Genomic DNA, 22,397 nt, shown 5'->3' with positions numbered 1-22,397 from the left:
TGTGTGTGTGCTTTATGGAATTAAGAACAGGTTTATAAAAACATCTCGGGAGGTAAGTCTTTATTGTATCATAATTTATTAGCATATTATACTAACTATAAAAGATAAAAAAGCCTTTAAGTTCCACTTTGTATTTTAACAGCAATTTAATGTTTACGTTGGACATCTGATGCTGTTCAGTCTGTAGGGCTTTAAGAGCTCACACTGATGAATAATATCTGTTTTCTGGAGGAAAATATCAAAGTTTGAGCTGGTCCTCAGTACTTTTGCAGAGGGCCAGGTACGGCTCCTCGGGTAGAGAGTAGACAGCCAGTGCCTCCTTAAACTCATTCAGCGGGCAGTACACGTCACTGCAACCTGGGAGTTTTTGATCCTAGACGCACAAATGATGTCGTTAAAAAATCTTAAAAAGAAGGAACACGTTAATGAAATGACCTAAACGTACTATTAGATACCATTATAATGTCACAAGCAGGTCTATTTTTATCAACATACTAAAGTCCCCAGCAGCTGCTTACTGCTACATACAGTGAAACATATTTACAGGCATTTGTAAAGGGCCTTTAAATGAATGATTCCTGTGTGAACCACCTCACCTGACCAATGTAGGAAACTTTAACATAGTGCTGTTTAGTTTGCCGGTGCTGATGCAACTCCAGTGTGATATCAGCAGCATAAGGAGGCCATTTCCTGTCAAAAACTCCCAAAGCCATGAGACACGGCATCAATGTGGTGTCATGCACAGAGTATAGGAACAACTTTCTGTATCAGTAAAAAAAAGAACACACACTCAGCAAATTTGAAGATCTTTGTTCAAGTTCTTGATTTATATTTGATCTCTGACCACTGTGGGGCAGCACCTCTCCAGGTTTGTAAAGAGTGTGATAGCAGTCTCAAAAGGTTCTGGAACCCATAGGTAACATTTAAAGAAATGTATGAATGTGTTTGCATTAAAAATAGAACAAGCAGTAAAGTGTAATAGAAAGACTGAAAGATTGTTGTTGATAGGAATACTGTTTAAATTAATGACAAAATTTATTATGGCATCATTTGTTTGCAGACTCTAAAACATTTGATGTTATTCACGACAATGAATTTCATAAACTGTATGTGTGACTCAGATGTCTGGTGTCCACTTTTGTTGCTCTGGCTTTATGAGATGGTTTGTTATGTGTGTGCGATCTGTGATTTCTATTGAGTTCTAGTGTGGAAGGAGAATTTAACTCACCTGTCTGCGTTAGAGGTTGTTCCCTGTACTTTGTCTTCAATGTTGGTCAGTAGTATGTTAAAAAAAGGACCCACACACATCTGGACAATCTGTCTGAAGACAAACACATCTTAAAACCTCCAAGCATGAGCTTTTCTACATTCTTTTGTCTTCTAGCGTAGAATCCCATGTCCCCTCACCTGTTACTGGGCTCATAGATGTAACACATCATATCTACTGCTCTCTTTTCAACTGTATTTCTCCAATGCTCAAGAGCTGTAGGAACTGGCAGGCCATGAGTCTAGGATTAATAATAAATCAAACAGTACTCCACAAACCCAACACTGCTATATCTGTACAATGCTTCCTGTCACAAGAGGACTGCTTTACCTCTCTTGCCACCATGTCATCTCTAATATGGATGAAGTCTAGGTGTTGATGAGGATCGACCCCCAACGCGCTCTGGATGCTACGCAGGTCTGCTGCGATGTCTGGAAGAGTGGATGATTCTTTCCAGCGAGGACTACGTGTCATGACCACAGACACATGGTGTTAAACCCAACCACAAATCAATTTACAAATATTGATCATTTTTATCACCATGGCAACGAGCAATTTACCCAGATAGCTGCTTAAGCAGTTTGCATTCATAGTAGTTGGGGTAGAGGACCTCGTTCTCTGCCTTATCAGTGAGAATGGGCACAACACCTTACAGGAGAAATATCAACATTTTATTCTGTATTACTATTCTACAACGCAAGACAGAATAATTGAGTTGCCGTTTTACCTGCTTGTTCCTGTTGGAACAGTCCTGCCACCAAACATTTTGCCGACTCAATTGTCCTTACGATGTTGGTTGAGCGAATGCTATAAAAAATAACAGAGCATCCATTTTACTGGTTCACTTTGATGATGCACTTTTTTTGTCATTAAGATTATTATAATTATATAATTTACATTACGTTTACATTTATTTTGGCAGATGCTTTTATCCAAAGCGACTTACATTTGTTTCTAACTATGTGCAATCCCCTGTGATCAAACCCATGACCTTGGCGTTGCTAGCGCCATGCTCTCACCACTGAGCCACAGGAAAGCTTTTTCTTTATTATATGAAGATACATTTTTAATTTATTATATAACAATTATATTTACTATCATTATAATTAAGGTTGATTTAAAAAAAAAAACGTAATCGGATTGGATCTCACATAAACTTGTTATTACTACTTCTAAACAAGATGTAAGTAGTTCTTGTCCTTGTAAAATTCACCATCATTAGGGGGTAGGTGGTTGCCAGGATATTTCAAGTGTTCGGTGTGGTTGCTAGGATGTTGCTTGTTTATTGAAACTAAGAGTCCAACTATCTGTCAATGACCTTGTGGTCGCTAGATATTGTTCGGGTTCCTCCATCAATGTAAGTCTATAGGACATTTTTGATACTTTTAATATCTGCAAGTCTGAACCTGTACACGTTTCCTCAATATGTCATGTTTTATGGAATGATTCATGCTAAATTGATGCACAACTCCTCACGATTGAGTTTATATTTAGAGTTAGGGGTCTATTCAAATCCCTGAGCGAAGTAATTGTGAAGCTATCCAAAGTCTCAAAGTTTCTTTATGTTGCCCACTCACTAAACTTCTTTGGGACTGAAAGAAGATGTGAGGAACGGCACGTCCTCTATGTATCTCTTTCGCAGCTTCACTCCAAGATCGTACAGCTGTTGCATGCCCAGCGTGGTCAGCTGACCTGGATAAGTTCCACCCTGTAGGAGGATTAAGAATTAGTGCCATTATTCATCTTAATATTACTGCCTGTCACAATATTAAGATAAACACAGCTAAACAAGCTAATGATGGTATGACATTTTGCTATTTACTATCAATTTACTTCATTCCAGTAATGTACTCAAGTAAAAAGCAATAAAAGTAAACTATAAATCTACACACAGTGAATTTAGTTAGTTCTACGGAATGCTGTAACCCAAAGTTGCCTGTCAAAAGGCAAGGAGCAGACTGCAAGATATTGTTTAACCCCATTTCACTATGTGTGGTGAATACTATCAGCAATGAAACCAACTTCCCATTGTTTAAAAATGTGGCACAAATGTATGAACAGACGCATGCTCACTGTCAAGATTTTGGCTCTGTAGCTTTCCTCCACTGGAGATGGGGGTCTAGGTCCTCCTTGTAGGTCTGTAACCTTATAGTCTATTTCAGTGTGAGCAGGAGCTTTGAGTAGCTCAGGGACCCATTGTGCCTGGAGATGACGAGACCATGCCAGTCAACAAGCTGATGTTGGTCAATTTCCATCAACTTGAAGACCACTACTAACATAACAGTGTCTCTGTGTCTATGAATTTAACTGCATGCTGGTAAGGTTTGGACCTAAATAACTCTGAAATGTCTAAACAATAAAGAATTAATGTCAGATTTGTGACACCAGCCCTCTTACCTCCAACACATCCGGTATAGATTTCAGCGGGGTTCTCGCCCCATGTCTGAATAGAACTTGTATTAATTTAAGCTCGTATGGAGATACTTCGGTCTTATTCTTTTGGGACCAAAACACGGACCCAAGGCCCACTGAACCTAGAAGACCCACACGTGCCCACATGATGCACCTGATAAGAGAGAAAGATTTCAATCCCATACATGTCAGACTATACATAATTGTTTCACGTTTTTTTAAAGACTTGCATGCAATTGTAATTTATTATGTTTGATTCTAGATTCTAACAGAATAGAAGTCTCTCTCTCTCTCTCTTTCTCTCTCTGTGTCTCTCTCTCTCTCGTATATATAAGTAAACATACCTATATTACCTACATAGCATCTATTAGAATTCAGGAGTCAAAACTGATTAAAAAATCACTTTAAGATGTAAACGAGTCAGTATATGTCTATTACTCGTGCTCAAGTCCACGACACAGCAACAACTTCCACATCATCCAGTATGTCCGCCTGTCATTTCAGCACGTTTTTACACACTCTTGGAAAGATCAACTATTATGGAGTAAGTACGACTCAATAACGTAAAAATAAATGTGCTGTTTTACAGAAAAAGATCTCTGTTAATGTCACTAACCTGAAGGTTTCATGCAGCGACGAAGTCAAATCCACTGGTTTTGAATTGCACTCATTCCGTGCGGGCATTCCGTGTCATTACGCCGGTTGCTGGCGAGGTGGATTGTGGGACATGTAGTTTAGTAGACTAGAACACAATCTGAGCTTCACAGAGTAAAACTACATTTCCCATACTATATAGTGGCTGAACCCGTTTGTAGGTTGTACCTTGCGTTTTAACTAGTGCCATAATGTTTCTATGCAGACAAATTCGAAATATTACCGTAAATATGAATTATATTTATAGACAGTTACACTGTAGATTCATTTATAGACTCACAGGGTCTTGGTGAGCCTGTTTTGTATTGTATGTTTTGAAGAATGTCTTTTTTATGCACATCTTGTTGTAACTTATGCATTTAATGTTGGTTCCAAGAAAGAAGCATTATTTGCAGATCCCACTTGGTTTGGTCGGGTGGAAAAAAAGTAAATAAGCATCACATGAAGTATTAGTTTTGGTATATTTTATTTAATACTCCCAGCAGATCAAAGGTATCGTAAACTGTGACAGTGCAATCGTATGTGATAAATTAAGTGAAATGAAGCGCAGATATCAACCATTTCAAGGATAAAACGTTCAGACAAGATTACCCAGACCTTCTTCACACGCTGATGTAAGGTTATATATTACAAACATAACCACCAATAGTAATTAAGGTGACAACACGAGCAGATAAAAATAAAGACAAAAAATATCAATAATGTTGAAATGACAAGTCTTTTACTTGAAAGATTAAACAGTGCTGAGGGAAATAAAGAAGTGGTAACACAGTACGTTCTGACGACGTCGCCAGTTCGTCTTCATTTGGTAACCGTGAAATTACTTTGTGACCACGTTCTGAGGACGTCTTCGCAACGTTCAGTTTCCTTAGAATTGTTGCTTACATTCCAGAGACGTCGTAGCCACGTCCTCAAATAACGTCGTGAATTAATCCCAAGGAGAACGTTGTAGCGACGTGATGTAGGCTACTGGTCTCCAGATAACCTGGACACTGGTCATTTGATTGTATGAAACATTTATGATCAGATCAAAATCTGTTACATTGTCTGGACGTATGATACAAATCCGACTTCTGACAGCTATTAAACAGGAGTTTAATTCGATGCCACAATTAAAGCTGCGTTTCTATTTATTTAGTGCGCGCGCCTTCTTTGTTCTGCATCAGCCGCGCGCTCTTATTATTTAAACGTTAACGGTCATTTACCTCACTGACTGATTTTACTTAAGCGGTTTGATAATATTCATTCTTTACTTTATAAATAACAGATGTGAGAGTAAACAACATATTTTGGTGGTTTTCGATCGATTTGGCGCGTAAACATAATGTTTATTCATCTGTGTCAATAACGTTCTGCTTTATTAGTCTTTGATTATTTATGTCATGTACTACAGTATAAATAAAATATCTGATTGTGATCTAGTGCTGTGTTGAGTTTAATAATGCATAAAATTGAATCTTTAACGCAAAGATTAAATCACAAATTAATTTAATACTTCATGTGAGGGATGATAATTGATTAAATTAAATAAAAAACGATTTTAGCAACGTGACTGTTTGGTCGTTAGGACATGCTCATCACGTCCCAGAAACGTTATTTGCTATGTAGCTGCGATGAAAATTATACTTTCAAGGTCTTCAGGAGGTTTTCACCACATCCCAACAACGTCCAATGTTACGTCGTCTCGACAAATAGGGTTATCACAAAGTTACGTCGCTGGAATGTTATTATGGTACGTCGTGGCAACGAATATGGTCAGGTCCAGGTACGTCGTCACAACGTAACTGTGTTAGCTGTGAAGTTTCTTATGAGACCAGATATTTAAATATTTGCCATGACAGAATGTCATTTAAAACAGAAATCTATGGAAGGGCTTTGGTGAGAACAAACTTGCTTTCAGAAGAATGATGTCATAAAATTACATATTTGAAATATTTAACTTCATGTTTGCTCTTGCCCTCTGTGCTTCTGAGAACAAGATCATCCAGATATTATACCGTCACTTGCACAAAGATGTGGAGTGTTTTGATCTACTCTCTCAAAAGGCACTTTCAGTAATCATAATCATTAACATCAAGACAATTCCTCTGATCTTATTCACAGTTATATTAGAGCATCTATACAGTATTTATTTTTTCTACTATGTTAGTAAATGATGTTCCAGATCTGGAAATAACTAACATTCTTCCAAATATCTTTCTTTGTGTTCAACAGAAAACAGAAATGTATACAGATGTGGAACAACAGAATTTTCAAGAAATACTTTGAGCAGGACATATCTACAGGCTTTTCTTTTTCTATATTTTTTATATGTTCTCTGTATTTAATTGGTGTCATGAGGTTATTAAAAACCAACATTATTAGTTAGATAAATTATCCCCAAATATGTTATGCATTTAACCAACATTATATCAGTAGTTTTCCATTTAATTCATTCATCTACTACTGAATATGTCATATTGAAAACTGTTTATTTAAGATGACTGTCTCACCCTATAAAAATCTACATTCAATTACTATTACAACAACAGTTTCAAGGAAACCAGATTAAATGCTCTGATACAGATTCTCTCTCTCTCTCTCTCTCTCTCTCTCTCTCTCTCTCTCTCTCTCTCTCTCTCTCACCATCTTCTCTTGCTATGCTTTAATCCATTCTAAACAGCCAGATCACCGGGTCTGACCCTGCTACTACTAGTGCCACTTGTCTTGCTAAGGCGACGCTTGTCTTTGAAAAAGTCTGTGTGGGATGATGGTGTTGAGGGGGCGCTGGGCAGTGGGCTCCCACCGCTCATCTGCAGGAAGTCTTCATGAGCATCCAGGTTGTCATGACTGTGATGGTGTCGTTCTGTGGCCATATTGACAGAATTCTGCTGGTGGGCTAAGCGGTTATTAAAGGGCTGGCAGCTTTGGTGGATATGAAAAGGATGGTGGTGATAAGGATGCGGAGGTGATGTTGGTCCTTGATTTGATGCCAGGCACTGGTTAAAATCTGGAGGTGGGGTACAGGTTTTGCTAGGAGCTGGTACTTTAACCGTATCAGGTATTTCAATTGGAATAGTTGCTCTTCTAGGTTTGACTGCTTTGTCAGTTTTGTTCCTGACATCATTGGCGTGGTTGTCTGCGTACTTTTTAATGCACGGCCTGCATTGTTTCCAGCCGATGTGGTACAGCTCCAGCACACTGAGAAAGAGCGAAACAGCTGCCACCACTAGCATAAACACTATAAAGACGTTTTTCTCAGTCGGCCGGGACATGTAACAATTCACAGGGTTGGGGCATGGTGATGTGTCACAGTGATACAGTGCACCAAGAAAGATTCCATACAGCATGTATTGGATAACAACGAAGGTCACTTCCATGACTAAACGTATCAAAATGCTTAGGACATACGTCTGAAGCAATGCCCCCCGGAGGAGGATCTTTGGCGGTGCCTCTTCGGTTTTCTCTTTATGTTCCAAATACGCCTTCTCTCCTCGTGCCTCATTTCCTGCTGTAGCTTTCGCCTCAAATTCTCTCCGCCTCCGTTTCTCCTCCATGTGGACCGTGTGCATGGCATGGCCCATGTAGATGAGGGATGGAGTTGAGACGAAGACGATCTGAAGCACCCAGTATCGGATATGTGCGATGGGGAAGGCTCGGTCATAACAAACATTGGTGCAACCAGGTTGTCGCGTGTCACACATGAAGTCAGACTGCTCATCACCCCATGATGACTCTGCAGCCGTGCCCAGGACCAGGATGCGGAAGATGAACAGCACGGTCAACCAGACCTTCCCCACGGTCGTGGAATGCTCCTGAACTTCTTCCAGAAAATTACCCAGGAGACTCCAGTCCCCCATTGTAACACAACTGCACTAGAAAGACAGAGACAGATGCAAAGAGAGAAAGAAAGAGGGAAAATAGAAAGAGAGCGAAATGTATTTATTTTACCAAGAAATAAATGTTCTATACACTTGAAGCTAATTTTAAATGGAGATAATTTGCAGGCAATATATTCAATTTTAATAAAGTATTTTATTGGCATGATTGTGTGGACTTACAAAATATGCTAAAAGCATGCAAGAACATCAAGAAAATCACATAAAGATTCATAAAAAATGAATAATGTAACATAATGAAAAAAAATGCAATTCAGTGCAAATGATATACAGTATGTTAGTGGACAACATTGAAACCATTTTAATTATAGTTTTACTGAAGGGGGCACTCTTTCACCATGACATATGACAAAAACCGAAATCTCACTGCTTAGCATTTTAACCATAAATTCATATAGTATTGAAATGTATTTTCTTGCATTAGAAAACAAAAATAATGCTGACCTATCTAACCTACCTTCAAACCCTTGCAAAAAGTTGAGAGTGCTATTAGAATCCTATTTAAAACATAGAAATAATACTTGCTAATAAAACTATGAACAATATGCATTTTCAGCATTTATTAACCCTTGTTAATGTTAGTTCATGTCAATACCGCAGCTCAATACAGCTATTCATGTTAGTGAATTAATAAACAGTGATTAATAAATAAATGTTTGTTTTTAATAATGTTTAAGTAAATGCTGAAATAAACATGAACTAAAATAATAAATGCTTTAGAAGTATTGTTCACTGTTAGTTTATGTTAACTAATGCATTAACTAACTGTAAACAAATAGCATCTTGTTGTAAAGTGTTGCCAAACTACTAATCTTAGTTTAACTGGTAATATACTTTAAAGTGTATTCCACAAACTAAAAATGTGTTACAGATATTAAACTAGTAAACTGATAAACACATGAGAATTTGTAGTAGTAAACTAGTTGGATTTACTTAAAGAAATAAATGGTCCAATTTAGTCCAGAGTATAGTATTAAAATAGTAAACGTACAAGTATAGAACTTGAATTTTAGAGATTTCAGTAATTGCATGATGTATACTTAAAAATATACTTGAACATTACTGAAGTAAACTTAATAAAATGAACTTATAAGTATCCTTATTTTCTGTAATGGAACCCAGAACCATGTTTTCCAGCCATTGCAGTTTGTTTATTATGTTAACCTATTGAATACACTGGCACTATGTTTACAGTAAAAAAACACAGTGTATCTTTCTAGAGAAGATGGAACTTCTATAAGGTGTATTTACAGTAGAGCCGTGAGAGCATAGCACTATGAACTTGAATAAGCACAGGGGTGACTGTTCTAATTTTGGTGTGGCCTGCCCCAGTTTTTGGGGCAGGGTTAGTGACGGTGGCCTTGGCAGGGCAGAGCAGGGCTAGGGGATGCCAGGGGCCCTGAGAACTGCCTTTTTGTATGACCCAGTAGAAGCCTAGATCACGTTAAACCAAAATGCAAAATGTCCACAGCATCTCTACTACATCATGTGTACTATGTGGGTAAATTCTTGATCCAGTGTGTGTGATTTAGTGGATAGGGTACTGCATAAACTTCTCATGACAAAGAAAACAAAATAGAAGGGGTCCCATAAAGTTCCTCAATTAAACAACAAGTCTTTGAATTCCGATTATTTGTTAAAATCCCAAATCGAGTTCAAATACCTAAACATTTTTCCAGTTGAATAATGCAACAGGTGTTTACAGCATGTCCTGCTTTCTCTGACACACAGACATATCTTCTCCCGGGGTCTCTATATGCCCGTTTTATTTGTTTTAGTTATAGCCCCATGTGAACAGTATTGGAAAACCCTATAGATTTATTGCTATTTACTGGATATTGTCACTGTTATGTCCATTAAACTTTAAATGTTTTATTAAGCCCTAACTGTGACCACACTAGAGAGTCATATTTATGTATGTATGTGTACTTTGTGTTTTGACCCTGCCCTTTTGCCATCCTGTGCTAGACCATGTTTTACTAGTAATAGGTCTTGCTGGTGTCTGTAACGGCCAAATATGGAATCTTACCAGCAGACAATTTGAACTGGATGGAGGCCCTCCATCTTTCTGAACAGATGTAAAATAGTCAAAATGTGTCATCTATCATCAGTAAAGAGTATTTATTGAAAGTTAAAGCGGTAGAAATCTGAAAAAAAATACATTTGAGATTTGAGAATTGATTAAATAAATGATTGGGACCTTTAATTGAATTTGATTCTAAAGATATTTTCTATCCAATCCTATAAGAAGATGTTTATTAAAAAATAGGCCTATTAAACCAATTGGCCTATTTAATACATTTATTAGGTCCCTTTCCTTACTGAGACGGTTGACCATACTATCAGTGATTTCAGGTTTTACCCTTATACTGAAAGGTGGGTGCTATCCATGGCATTTTTTGGATTCATGCATTTATTAGTTTTAAGTTTCTGACATCATATGTTCTGGAAATGACTGTCACTCAATGATGTAAACCCAGTGAAACAGTATGAATATATTAATGTCGGTAAAAGTAATTTGGACTGACATTGGTGGGAACGGAATCTTAAACATTTAAAAAAACAGAAGGAGGACGGAAATATCCATCTGATTCACTGACTGAGCAATCTCCGTCGCCAGTTCTCTCTCCCTCCTTCTGTCTCTCTGCCTTTTCCTTTTCTTCTTCTCTTAGGAAGCAATTTTAAACAATATGATTTCCTCCATTCTTGCCACTTTAAAGGAAACAAGCCTCCGAAGGTCTCCAAGTTCAAGGGTGTTTTCTTTCCCAAAAGAGAGATAGAGCCACATGAGAATAGAATTTACCTGCAGCCTGTCAGTGCCCCTAAAAAACCCTAAAAGCCCTTATCATGAGATATTAGAGGAGGTCAAAGTCTAACTACTGCAGTATTTCTTAAAGATACTGAAACAATAGGACTGCAGTGCACACACAAATGTTGCCGAGATGAATGACAGACAGGAAGAACTTTCACCTGCTCTCATATGATTTTCTATTTGTTATAGGAAAGACTTAACATTACATGCTGACCTCAAAGTACATCTAATATGAATGATAGTACACTATTGATACTGGGTTAAATAGGCATGTTTTCACCCCAACACGCAATGTATTATGTTATGTATTATGCAACAACATTAGCAAATAATTTGTAACTAAACAATTTGTAACTGTGCTTAGATTGGCCAAGATGCCATGGTGTGCCAGCAAAGTAAAAATCGATTTGATATGTGAAATAATTTCTAATTTGATTTATCTATCGTTTTAAAAATATACTAAAACATTAACGAAAAAAAACAAAATTAAAAATGATAACTGATTCACAACCCTCTTTTACATTTATTGTTAGAAATCATGACAGCTTCCCTTAACCTTCATGGTTTCTTATTTGTAGGAATAGAGTCGATGTTCTTTATGACTCTAAGCCGCTGTCAAACTTTCAATTACAAAATAAACTTTAGAATAACATAGAACCTCGCACTCTCATTCGCACTATTTTAACAAGCCGGGAACATTGCCACAGCACCTTTGAAACATTCTAGTAGCACTTCACATACTAGGTGCCAGGCAGTGTTGGCAAGCAATGGCATGCTGGTTTTTCTCACACTGATCATGTCGCTGCTGGCACCCTGATACCCACACCATAAGAGGCTCTGCAATGCCCGTGCATGGTCCCTACCCCCTACCTTTTAATAAATATTTATTTAAGCCCTTTCCCCTCAACCTAATGTCAGAGACTACCAGAATTAGCATGACTCAGAGTAGTCCGATCTGTGTCCCAACATAACCACGATTATAACTGAGTAGAATGCAAAGACAAACATAGAGACATATTTAGGCAATGCCAAATAAGCAAGAGTGTTGTTGTAATTAATATCAAGCAGATTTGGCAGTGAGCATCACAGGTATCAGTTATGTTGATATTATGTACAACTGCTGCAAATGTCAGACGATAAATCGAATCCAGAATAAAAGTTTGTGCTAACATGATATATGTCTGTGTACTGTGCATATTAATTTTGTATTTATAAACATATACACATACATTCATATATACATAAGAAAATATGAAATATAAAAATGTATAAATGTTTTTATATAATTCTAATTATTGGTATCTGTAAATAAATATATTTGATTTTTCCTAAATATACATGCACGTTAATTTTAATGCCATTTTCATTAACCCTGTACAATGGAATGCCGGGTAAATTCGAAATATAGATGAAACTAAATAAAAATTACAAAATAAATATGGAAAATTCCTCCATATTAATATAGTACATTGTGCCCTATTTTTTAAAAGTTAAAAAAAAATAAGGCCCTTAAGTATTCAACAGAAGTTATAATTCAGTTTTTAATTCAAACATATTTCTAGAGGGATTTTTACACTGATTGCTGCAAAGTTGCTTAACAGAAAGAAATGCAATATATATATAATAATACATTACATGCTTGAGAAATGGAGGGGGAAATATAAATTAAACTTCAATTGGAACAACAACAAAAAAAACCTTCCCAATTACTGGAAAAAGCAAACTATGGCCAATTGTAGTTTAAATGGATATATCACTAAAGTTCTGTCATCTAGTTTATATATATTATATTTATTAACCTATATAAAAAATTTTTGTTTGGTTGAACATAGAGAAAGGTAATGGACGAATGCTTGAATTACCAAACAGTTCTTGGAACCCATGCCACATACTACCACAAAATACAATGTTAGTCAAAAGTGCCCCAGAACTGTTTGGTTTCCTACATCTCTTCAAAATATCTTCTTTTGTGTTTTTTCCTACTTTAGCAGTAAAAGGGTTCCAAGAACTATCTGGTCATAAGGATTCTTTCAAATATCTTTCTCTGTGTACAACCAACAACGAAATTGATATACATTTGGAATAACTTGCGTAAATGGTGACAGATTTTTTTTTTTGGGGTGAACTATCCCTTTATGACAAAACCTGAGCATGCACATGTTTTGAACTTGAACTTGCATGCCATGCTAACCACATACTTAAAAAACAAAGGACAGAACAGCTGTTTAAGCCAAACATTCCAGGACCAACATAGGCAAGCAAGACCGTTTTATTCAATGCAAAGGTCATGTATGAGATACTATCGTTGTTAATGTGAAGTTAGTATGAACACTGCACACTCTGCAGAACCCCATAAAAAGCACAAAGACACCTGCGCATATCAATATTCACCAAAGAGTGCAATTCCCATTACATTGAAACATGAAGACATTGCCTCTGTTAAGATGATGTTGTGTTACCTTACATGGCGGTCCTATTTCTCTCTTCACTGTCACAACAACTGTACTAATCTGTGCGTCAAAGTCTTCTTAAGACAGGACAGGCGCCACTTGACATTACATATGGGCTTTTGCCTTCTGGAAATATTTTATGAGCTCATCTTATGAGATATGTTAATACCTCATCATTACAAGGTACCAAATTCAGACAAAGTACATTTAAATGTAACTATTTATAGTAATTTAAGTTGATTATGCTATATTTGTATGTAAGATATTTGTTTAAGCATGAGAAACTGATTTCATACATCCACAAAATTACTTTAAACTAGTTGGTTAAAAGTAATAGCTAAAATGGCTAAAGAAAATAAAGGCATTTTGTTTATGATATTCTAACAACATATGAAGTGTTGAAACGTCTGAATGCTTTTTACATATATCTTGCTCTTTTGCACATCAGTCAAAGGTCAGGTGAACTAACTTCGTTCTACTTATAAAAAAGTCCATTACGTCTTTCTTTTTAAGTGCCATAAAGTCACAGTCCTTTGTAATGACAAAACCGTTCATAACGTTATTCAGAAAATGTCATGCCATCAGAGAGGCTACATGTTCTCCAGAAAAAAAGATGTCATGATGAAATGAACGTTGATCGTTGGCTCAACCAGTTATGGCACCATCCAAATGTACATATTTATATTTAGTAAAAATGAGCTAAACCTGTTTTTTTATCCACATTTTTCCACTAGAGCTATAATACAGCATATTATACAACAAATCAGTATATCACCCTTGAAACAAATACAAAAATAAAATGAGGAATAAAGTGTTTTGAATATGACCTGAATATTTTCAATTAAACATTTAACTAATTTTGTGTAAAATGACAAGCTGGATATTATATAATGAAAATATATACATTTGAATATAATCCTCCTCCATAAGAAAACACATAAAAACTCTATTAATCTCTAAACCTACATCTTTATTTGGGACATAAATAAATATCTGTTAATATTTTTTCATATACAGTCATGAAAGCAGAGCTTGCTCTCTGAATTACATAAAAACAATTGGAGTGTATGAAAATGAATCACCTGTCTGAATGTAGACTTGTGTCTCTGAGTCTTCTGTCGTCCTCTTCAGATGAATAAATAGGCTCTTATTCTGCGGCCCGGGGGTCCTGTAGATGTTTGACAGTGGGGACACACTGCAGCAGAGAGTATGGCAGCGTATCTCTATAGATGAGGTCCTGTCGACATTCATGTATAACACATGCCCCCTCGTGCCCGTCCCACTGTGGGAATTGAGCACAAGTATGGGACACTTTGAGAAACACCGGCCCATCTCATGGAGTGTTCCAATCCTCCCTTCCACACTTCCTTCCCCCCCTTTCCTCCTTCACTCCCTCTCTCTTTTTGCCCCTCCAACTCAGTACACACACATACCCGCCACATGCACTTGGTAGCACTCTATTTCGGTGGGAAGAATACCACAGTGTAAAGAGAGGAAGTTAGATTGTAATGCAACACAATGGGTGTTCTTCCCAGGCTGTGCATTGATGCTTTGTGATGCGTTGCGCTCGTGTCACAGTTAGTTTTTTAGACATTTTTTACCTCCAACCCTGATCAGTAGACTTTTTCATGCACTTTCACACGTACGCAAACACACTCGATATGACGGGCACTGGGCAGATTAGATCATAAAATGAGATTTGATTTTGATATTCATGTTTTGTTTCAACCTTTTACTTTTTTCAGACTGGCTGTCAAACTATATCCATGGATTAGAATATCATACAATTATGCAAATTGCAAAAATGACCTAAATTAGTATTTATAAGAACAAATAAACTAAGAGCAGGTCGCATGGTCCCTTTCATCCTTTTTTAAGTTTTCTATTATTTTCTCCAATGCAAAGCTCTTGTTTTACTGTATCTCAGTGAGGATATACCTGAAAGAAATGTATCCACCGTTACAGAGACAAACTGAACCACAAGCAACTCCTCTCTCTTACTACAGTCATTATTTTATGCTGTTCATTCGCTGAGAGCTGGAAGATGTATGTCAGCTTTATATAATAAAAAATCTTTTAGATTTCATTCCTCCTTGCTCATGGGTCTGTGTTTGTTTGGGTGTGTGAATGTGACTCTGGGTGTATGTGTGTGGGGGGAATCCGTTAGATATGATTCCTCCTTGCTGCAGGGTTCGTGTGTTTGTATATACAGTACAGTATCAAGTCTTATTTAGAATGGGTTCCTCTTGCTGGGTGTGTATTCCCCCCAAAAAATTACTGTTTTTATTTATTATTTTGGTGTAAGGGAGAGGTTATTATTGCTGTCTACAGTCTTTGAAATTAAATAACAAGTAAGTTTTACTTCTACACACACTAATAAATGCATGATTTGTTTTCCATCACAATAACCTGGGAAATTTCAAAACAACTTATCATACCATTGTCACATCTTCACTGCATCTAATTTTTTCAACCTTAATCTTCAACAATCTCTTCATTGGGTAGTTTCATCGCTTTCTATTCTATTATTCAAGCAGAGATTTACAGACCCTTTTACTGTAAAATCTCTACCCCAACAGAAACACTGCATCAATGCTTTCTGCCTGTGAGGAGAGATGATTGACAGACGTTGTTCCAAAAGAAAAGAGGAAGTGGATGTTCTGTTTTTCTTCAGTGGAGCTGAAATAAAGTTTCATGATGTCATTTGTCAGGGACAAGCACTTGGACACATTCAGGAAAGGGCTTATGTGTGCTGTGACAAGTCACCCTCAACGACAACTAGCCTAGATATGATGACATACAGCAGTGGATATGGCGTTTATAGGGTTATGTATATGCATGCTGTAGTTAATTTGAATAGAGGTTGCACTGATTTCATCATGGGGTCAGAGATCACCCAGCAGCTGTGGCAGGCCCCGCAGTTTAATTTGTCATAATAATTGACCTTCATTTGTGGGCTAATACAGGATGTGGGGTTTTACTTGATAGAAAAACAGCGGGGTGTGGTAAATTGTTGAAAAGGGATCCAATCATTCTGGTTCATTTTTGTTTGAATTCAATGAGTGTTCACCGTAAAATGCAGGAAGGCTGTGAAATTTGCCTCAGAAATTTCACTGGATAAATAATCAAACAAGACCACAAAAAGTGGATGTATTTCACAGAAGTATTTTAAGTAAAACTGACACATAGAAAATGTACTTATTTTCACTAAAGAGAATGCATTTTAACATTTTCTTTTAAAGGGTGAATTACATAATTCATGCAAACATCATTCAATATAATCATAGTTTCCTAAAATGCTGATAAAATTGAAATACTATTTTGAAGGGTGCTCGCATGAAAAATGATTAAAAACTGTTTTTTTTCTGAAAAAATTTAAGATAAATTTTCTGAAATGGTATTAATTATTGAGAATTTTCTTAGCGACTGTACTTTTCACGGTGGCATAATAGAACCATTTATCGCTATATGGTTGCAAAAGGACCCTTTAACATCTAATAATCTTTGTTTCACAAAAAAATCTTTATAGTGCAAATTTTTATAGTGCTAAGTAAATAGGGCTCTGGGAAACCAAAAATGGTTAGTCTACGGCATTGCTGTGAAGAACATTGTGTATAGCACCTTAAATTTAGGAATGAATTTTATATGGATTATACAAAAGATTATACATGGAATTAGATAAAGAGTAAAGAAGACAAAAAGAGTCAGACACAAGACAAAAAGTGGGTAATACAGGGAGGAAGTGTTTTTTATTGTGTAACAGTCACTCTTACATATAGTTATATGATCTTGGCAAACATTATCTTTTCATTTACCTAATCCTCTATTATTTCTTACACCTCTCACATTTTCTTTAAAGAAAACTATTTATCTCACTCCTCTCTTTCAGGGTCTCATATATTTTGTGTTTTGATTGACAGTTTTTCAGTCTTTTCCCACAGTCTGACTCCGTCATTGTCACCATTCACAACTTTCTGCGGTTTATTCTGTTTCTCATTCTCCCTCCTCTCGCTTTTTTTCTTAATCTTCTGCTTCATCCATTGTTTTAGCATCATCTGAGCATTGGCTCCCCAGAGTGACTGGTGCTGTGCTTACAGGAAGTCCAGTGTACACTTCCTGTCAGGTTAAAGAGAACAATCAATCATTTCCTTCTTTGACCCTTACAAAATGTTTTTCCAGTTTATGTGCTTGTTTGTTTATAGTGGGTTTTAAATCATATACGAGGTGAGAGAACATTTACACATGTGAACAAGAAGTCTTAAATGTTCAAAGTTGGCTCTTATTGTTTTGTCTAACCATTCGGTAGCATTTCTCTCAGTTACAAAACAGATGAATGTGAATGATGAATTAACTCTGACTGATAACTAGGCGATGCTATTATTACAAACAAGCTAAGTAATATTCCAAAACCATAAAATGTGAATAAGAGCTCAATTGCAAAGTAAATTGGTAGCATTTGCATTTTTACAAATTCTTGGAGTTAATTTGAGGTATTTCTTTTTTAATTTGGTACAATTATTAGGTTAAATTTGAAATGTACTCTAAAAGTGGCTGTAAACCATGTTTAAAACTATGCTGACATTAAAATGTTTATTAAAGTGTTTAAATTATTGTTTGGTTTGTATATCATCAAGCTATTTCCATGTATGTTCCTACATTTCATTTTAAGAATTTAATATTTTATTTATTTAATGTTTAGATATAGCTTGTAACACTTTTAGAGGATAACTTTTAGATTTCTTCCCATCATAATTGTAATCTGTTCTACATCTGTTTTAATCTGTCCATGCTGTGAAACAGTAATGATTCAGCAATGCCCTAAACAATACACTAGCACACTGGATTTAAAATACAGCTCCCACCCGTATCGGCATCTTACTTTTGAACCCTTTGTGCCACTGAACTTCCATAGGAAATCACTATGTGTTCAATAGACGTTTCAAATTTCAATTTGAGGAAGCGGAAGCTTGTATCTGCCGGGTACGTTTGCCTGCTGTCGCTCATGTCCCCTGTCTCACTTTCTTGTAGTTCCCAGCACAACTTTCTCACCTCTTTCATATGTACAGAGAAGGGGTGCCAACAACCGTGCCTGGTCTTCTGCCTGCCAACCCTCTCTGGTCGCTGTGGTTTCGAGCATTTGAAGGAAGGTCTCCACGTCAACATGAGCCGTCATCTTCGGCAGTAATTGTGTAACTTGCACCCGTGGATCGGTTAGTGGAACACGTCCAGCAGCGCCGATATGTAATGCCTCGAGCTCCAGCTCGGTCTGGTCTGTCGGGAGGTTGATTTGTTGCTGGCAGATGCTGACCTCCATCAGCTGTTGGAGGAGTTCTTCCATGGGGAAGCAATGGGGAACACTAAATGAGCAGTTAAAGGTACACTTGTCGGTATTCTTCCCCTAAAGCGCCCGCATTCTCCACCAGTGTAGCAAGGTGGAAGAATACGCGACAAGGAGAGTTCATTGAAAAGCCCCGAAGGGTGGCCATATTCAAGAAGGTCAGTAAAGTACATAGGTTAGACAGACTTCTGCATCCGCAGTGGTGAGGCGAGGGTGTGTCAGATCTGATTGGAGAAATAACGGAGAAGGCCACGTCTTTTACCACGGTCCAAAATAAACATTTATTCCTTACCCAAACACAATCGCAGCTGGGCAGGGCCAGCCCTCACCCCCATCGAGGTGTTCTTTACGACCACCGCCTGTCGGCTGGCACAATGACCCCAAGGCCCAGTTACTTGCTATACACCCATAAACATTCAGAGCTTCCTAATCTCAACATGCATAATCATTCAAAAACATACTGATTAAAAATGTATATTGGCGCGGGCTGATGTCCACTTGGGACGAGTAAAAAAATACTGTTAAGCATATAAACTGCCCAGGTTGGTGTTTTTGGCGAGAACACTGTGTGTGTGGATGGGAAGTGAAGAGAATGCTTTTGTATATTCTGGTAAAATAATTAAACAATCTTTGGAAAGCACGAAAAAAACAGTTCCACAGGATGTGAGATTCATTTTGCCAATAATGGAGAGAAATTAAGAAACACAGCGGAGGTGTGAACAGGGTTGAGGGGTTCATAGGAAGGAAGGGTTCTTGTGTTTCATAAACTCTTTAGTTTACAAAATACATCGCAGGCAGACTTATTTCCTTAATGTCTCGACACAGGACAAGTATGACTTTTTGTGTCTGAAGCCTTGTACACTTGTGTGCGTGCTTTCTTTCAACTGTACATGTCTTTAACATTGACTTTATTTGAATCATCACTTCTCAGTTTCATCATTCTTTTAGTGAAGAAGTCCAAGTGTAGGCTATTCACTTTGATGTAGGGCATTAATCATGTTAGGCCCTGTCCACACGAACACAGGTATTTCTAAAAACGCAGCTTTTCTATGCGGTTTGGCCATTCGTCCACACGCAAACACAGTACCCGGTCACTGAACCAAGTTTTTTGAAAACTCTGGCCATGGTGAAGATTTTTAGAAACGCTGGTTTCAGTGTTGTCGTGTAGATGGAGTTTGGCGTATGACGTTGGAATGCATGCCGCTATCTCCTTTGTTTGTCGTCAGATTTCAGGCTTCTGATTGGCCAACACAGCTTTATGGTTAGGGTTATATCGCCACCTGTTGGTTTGTCATGCTTTTGACAGCGCTTTAGTGTGTTTTTGCGTTTTCGTGTGGAAGCGTTTTTTTTTTAAACAAAGAAGGATAAACTCTGTTTATAAAAATACTTGTGTATGGTGGACTAGGCCTTAGACAGAGGGATAAAAATACTTGGACTTGAATTAAAGAAGCTGTTTGTCTGTATAATGATGTGTTGCCAGAGAATGTTTTGGAAATGTAGATTTTAAACTTAATTTACTTGAGTTTAAGCATGCTTTTCCTCAGGGTAAGACAGTTTAAGCATTGACATTCCCTGTAATAAACAAACAAGTCTACACTTCTTTTGAATGCTTAACCTATTTTTTCTTTCACAGATTTTTTGGTTTTGCATGTTTACTCAAGCAGTTTCAAACTCTTTCTTTGGAACACCAAAAAAAATGTAATAGACAATATGTTAGGAGCAAACCAATCTTATTATAGTTTACTCAATAATAATAAAACATAAATAGCAACATAAAGAATAAATAAATCATAAAGCAAATTAAATACATAATAATGACAAAGCACATTCTGAAATGGCTAAATATTAAACTAAAATTAACATCAATACAAGCTTATTTAAAAACGGATAAAACTACAAAAAAACTATAATAACAGTAACATTAGTCGATTTCATTACATGGAATAAATACATTTAGCCACATTCTGTATTTTCTTCATGTGTTCCACGGATGAAAGAAAGTCATTCAGCTTTGAAACAACAGAAGAATATTCAAAGCTATGAAGGATCTCATTATTTTGGACAAACATACATTATTCTAAATAAATATGAAACATTGTCCGATGTGGGGTAACAAAATTCTCCATAATGAAGTAGGAAAATCACAATGGCAAAATTTTGATTGGTACAGGTACTGAGACTGCTCTACAGTTCATTCAAAAATTCTGTCTTCATTTACTCACTCTCAAGTTGTTCCACATCTGCATTTCATTGTTTTGATTAACTACCATAAAAATACCACACTAGGAGAAATTGCTTAAGGCTATAAATGTCTTTGTTTTGTTGAACACAAAAGAAGATATTTTGAAGAATGTAGAAAAGCAAACAGTCATGAGGCACTTTTGACTACCATTGTGATTTTTCCCACTATAGTCAATGATGGTCAAGAACTGTTTGGTTACAGAAATTCTTCCAAATATCTTTCTCTGTGTTCATCCGAACAAAGAAATGTATACAGATTTGGAATGATGACAGCATTTTCATTTTTGGATGAACTGTCTCTTTAATAAGATTGGGTTTATACTTTTGAGGTTTTTGTCATTAAATGCCCCATCTCATGTTTGATAGAGTTCATTTTGTTAACTTAAATTTAGCAGATCTAGTCTTTTTAACTGAGCAGGAAATGTATTGTGCACAGATTAGCATTTGAAAATTGTGTTATAGCTTCATGAGTGTCTGCTGCATTGGCACAATGTGAGCTCACGCCTGACTTCACATGCTCCATAGACTCAGTGGCTCTAGAATGACATCATGTCTTTCTGTATCATCCTACAACTATTCAACGGCAGCCAGATGTGGCTTATCCGACTGGTGTCCACTGTATCAACACACAAACTCCCGCAGGGCACGATCTACCAGAATCTAAATTCATAAATTTATGAATCATTTGTGTGAAAATCACCTTTTAATGGTTAAAAATGTGAATTTGATCTGTGATTGCTAATGTATTTTTATCATACGGCCACACAGCTAACAAGGGACTGAACCAAAAATCTCGAATTGACTGCATAACATGATGTCATTGGATGCTAACAACACAGGCTATTATGATTTCATGAAATGCATTTCTAGACTGCTTCTAATGGGATATTAATTTAGATTTATTTTTATATAGCCCAAATATAAAAAGACAACATGAAGTTGTTCAGTCTTTCATTAAGCCGCTCAAAGTTAATTGTGCCGTTCCCTCTATCTTGATGTTTGCTCCCAATGTACACAGCAGCCAGTCAAATGTGTATGAGAGAGATATTGTGCAGAATAGGGAAATGAATTGTGTAACTTGGAATAAACTCTCTGTCTGTGTTGCATAAAACATTGGCCATTGACTGTCAGTCATGTTTTTTTCCTTCCCAAAGAAAAGCGTAGCACAAACTGTTTCCCCGACAACAATAATTCAACAGTTTAGATAAGTGCTAAACAATCCTGAACTTTAAATAAACAGCTCCCAAGTCTGATAGGGCTTTGCCAACTGTTGCATGTGCTCTTTTGGTCAGCGCTGCCTTTCCGAGCATAAACTTCAAGACTATTGCATAGAAACATGGAAAGC

At 36.8% G+C, this 22,397-nt stretch overlaps 2 protein-coding genes across 3 annotated transcripts; both read right to left on the bottom strand.

The window, feature by feature from the left end:
- Positions 1 to 43: 43 nt before the first annotated feature.
- On the bottom strand, positions 44 to 4,387 carry acp6 (acid phosphatase 6, lysophosphatidic). Its single transcript, XM_056754932.1, has 11 exons — positions 4,296 to 4,387; positions 3,665 to 3,833; positions 3,341 to 3,469; positions 2,845 to 2,975; positions 1,995 to 2,074; positions 1,828 to 1,915; positions 1,598 to 1,730; positions 1,408 to 1,508; positions 1,229 to 1,321; positions 597 to 762; positions 44 to 373 (listed from the first exon to the last, which is right to left on the bottom strand). The coding sequence occupies exons 1-11, from the start codon at positions 4,361 to 4,363 to the stop codon at positions 239 to 241; spliced, it is 1,293 nt and encodes a 430-aa protein (XP_056610910.1). The 5' UTR covers positions 4,364 to 4,387; the 3' UTR covers positions 44 to 238.
- A 395-nt stretch (positions 4,388 to 4,782) lies between these two features.
- gja5a (gap junction protein, alpha 5a) lies at positions 4,783 to 14,750 on the bottom strand. Of its 2 annotated transcripts, none has more exons than XM_056755755.1 (2): positions 14,556 to 14,750; positions 4,783 to 8,187 (listed from the first exon to the last, which is right to left on the bottom strand). In XM_056755755.1, exon 2 carries the CDS (start codon positions 8,170 to 8,172, stop codon positions 6,988 to 6,990), a length of 1,185 nt encoding a protein of 394 aa, XP_056611733.1. In that variant the 5' UTR covers positions 8,173 to 8,187; positions 14,556 to 14,750; the 3' UTR covers positions 4,783 to 6,987. The 2 variants fall into 2 exon arrangements, with proteins under 2 accessions (XP_056611733.1, XP_056611735.1); XM_056755757.1 differs by having other exon boundaries at positions 4,783 to 8,182.
- Between the last annotated feature and the right edge of the window lie 7,647 nt (positions 14,751 to 22,397).

The sequence above is a fragment of the Triplophysa dalaica genome, chromosome 8 (assembly GCF_015846415.1).
Source record: "Triplophysa dalaica isolate WHDGS20190420 chromosome 8, ASM1584641v1, whole genome shotgun sequence".
Classification (NCBI taxonomy): domain Eukaryota; kingdom Metazoa; phylum Chordata; class Actinopteri; order Cypriniformes; family Nemacheilidae; genus Triplophysa; species Triplophysa dalaica.
Note: the sequence above shows the minus strand (reverse complement) of the source record. Positions and strands in the feature narration are given on the sequence as shown.

Coding starts and splice junctions, on each gene's coding strand:
- gja5a (XM_056755755.1), bottom strand. CDS start 8,172: ATGGGGGACTGGAGTCTCCTGGGTAATTTTCTGGAAGAAGTTCAGGAG.
- acp6 (XM_056754932.1), bottom strand. CDS start 4,363: ATGCCCGCACGGAATGAGTGCAATTCAAAACCAGTGGATTTGACTTCG. Junction 2,075..2,844: donor TTCAGTCCCAAAGAAGTTTA/GTGAGTGGGCAA, acceptor TATTTTTTATAG/CATTCGCTCAACCAACATCG. Junction 1,509..1,597: donor ATGACATGGTGGCAAGAGAG/GTAAAGCAGTCC, acceptor TATTAATCCTAG/ACTCATGGCCTGCCAGTTCC.